Raw genomic sequence first — 1949 nt, forward strand, 5'->3', positions numbered from 1 at the left:
GTATAGCCCAATCTTGGTGCGAAACCAATACGATCATGTGCCCCATCTTTTTTGTTTACTTGTAACCATTATTGGGAATGCAGATACTTGATAGCGAGCAACTACATCATAACAACTATATCCCTGCTCTTCCATCTATGATGCTTAATCCGCTAAACGATGGCATCTAAGTTTCCAGCATGCTAAATGATTTCTCGCCACAGAACAAGTTTGCGTTTCCTGGTTTCCAGTGAACAAATCACCTTGTCGGGCAAAAACAAGTTTTAAGTACATGTAAACTGGGTCTAGAAATAACATGCATGTCCAATCATTGCTGCTTTGTCATTAACATCACGGATCTCTCTATATCAGCAACAAGGCAAAGGAGCACCTCTGTATTCCATTCATTAAACAGTGAAAACAATCATCACCAACACATTCTGACATGAATCCGACAAGAAACATATCATGTCACGCTTCAAAAGGAAAATGAAAATTCACAGCTCACAACCATGCATGCATACGTATTACTACATGCCATTTATTCTATATACTAGCATTACATATGAACTTTCCATATGCCCAGATGAAAGAGAGTATCTAGTAGTTGTTATTCTCCCAGAACTGAGATTGAAGCCAGTGAATCAGATCCTTCTCCACCTGAAACGCCGTGGCTAGAACATCATCTGAAATTGGTGGCTTTGATCCAAAGACTGCATTGGCGATAGAAATAACCCCAGGGTTTTGGCTGCTGAGCGAGGACAAGGCGGCTGCTGGCTTGTCATGCGCCAGGTTCATTTGGAAGTGAATCATTGCTTTTGGGAATACGAATACATCACCCTTCTTAACTATCTTGGAGAAGAGCCTGTTTGGGTTGGATGTGACAAATCCAAGGTAGAGTGTCCCCTCAAGCACCGTGAGGAGCTCGGTGGCACGGGGGTGTATGTGCGGCGTGTTGACACCTAATGGCCCATAGTCGATGCGTGCCAGGGAGATGCCGAGGGTGTTGAGGCCAGGAAAATTGATGACATTGATGTTGGTGACGTTGGACCTGACCTTGCTGGCCTTGGTATCCCTAGGCTGATCGAGCATGGCTGCGTTGAAGAAGTCTTCCGGGGTTGCGGCCATTGGGTCCTTGCAAGCAAATCCATTGACTCGCACTGCATGCATAGAGAAAGTAACATAAAGCAAGTAAGAAATGTGTGGGTGGCTTGAGCATGCAGTAATAATACTTTTAGAACTATGATCAGTATGTACCCCGCAAAAGAAAAACTGTTATCAGTATGTAGTAAACTTCAGTGTGTGATCAATACTAGGCTATCACAACATTAACTATACCACCACTAGAATTAAGGGCACACATCTATACGTGCACACTATACGTAGTGCATACCAGGCGCCTTCATGTCGGCGATGCAGAAGTCTTGAAGAGGGCTAGGATCGTAGGCAGTGGCCTGCCATGAGGCCAGCACAAGGAGGGCAGAAAGGCAAAACAATGTGGAAGAAGAAGCCATTGTGAGTTGCTTTGTCAATGAAGGCATGGATGGGTGTGCTTAAATAGCCGTAGATTGACAGAGCTGGCGCAAGCAACAGTGTGGTGATATGCATGAACTTGCATGTGAGCAAATAGAACAAGTCAAGTACTACTACGAAAGGAACTTATCAACCAATCGCAATAGTCCCTGCTGTCTGCTAGAACTTAATTGATGGCCCAACTTCTGAAGTTTCCTTCTTTAAAAACGTAGTAATACATATCTTCTCCACTAAGTAATTAACATGACACGTGAGCATGTCTTGACCGACATATCTTAATACATATCAGCATGTGAGATCAGAAGGAATTTTTGAACACGTACACCTAAATTCTGCACCACCTTTATCTTCACCATCTCTGCCTACCTACTACCTAATATTGAAAAGGAAAAAAAGTTACCCTTGTAGGGGTAAATCAATTTTTACTTTATGTTAAA

The 1949-nt window shown here is 43.1% G+C and overlaps 1 protein-coding gene across 1 annotated transcript; it reads right to left on the reverse strand.

The window, feature by feature from the left end:
* Positions 1–347: 347 nt before the first annotated feature.
* Positions 348–1524, reverse strand: LOC123412460 (germin-like protein 8-4). Its single transcript, XM_045105409.1, has 2 exons — positions 1373–1524; positions 348–1139 (listed from the first exon to the last, which is right to left on the reverse strand). Exons 1-2 carry the CDS (start codon positions 1518–1520, stop codon positions 580–582), a joined length of 708 nt encoding a protein of 235 aa, XP_044961344.1. The 5' UTR covers positions 1521–1524; the 3' UTR covers positions 348–579.
* Between the last annotated feature and the right edge of the window lie 425 nt (positions 1525–1949).

This window comes from Hordeum vulgare, chromosome 7H (assembly GCF_904849725.1).
Source record: "Hordeum vulgare subsp. vulgare chromosome 7H, MorexV3_pseudomolecules_assembly, whole genome shotgun sequence".
Classification (NCBI taxonomy): Eukaryota; Viridiplantae; Streptophyta; class Magnoliopsida; order Poales; family Poaceae; genus Hordeum; species Hordeum vulgare.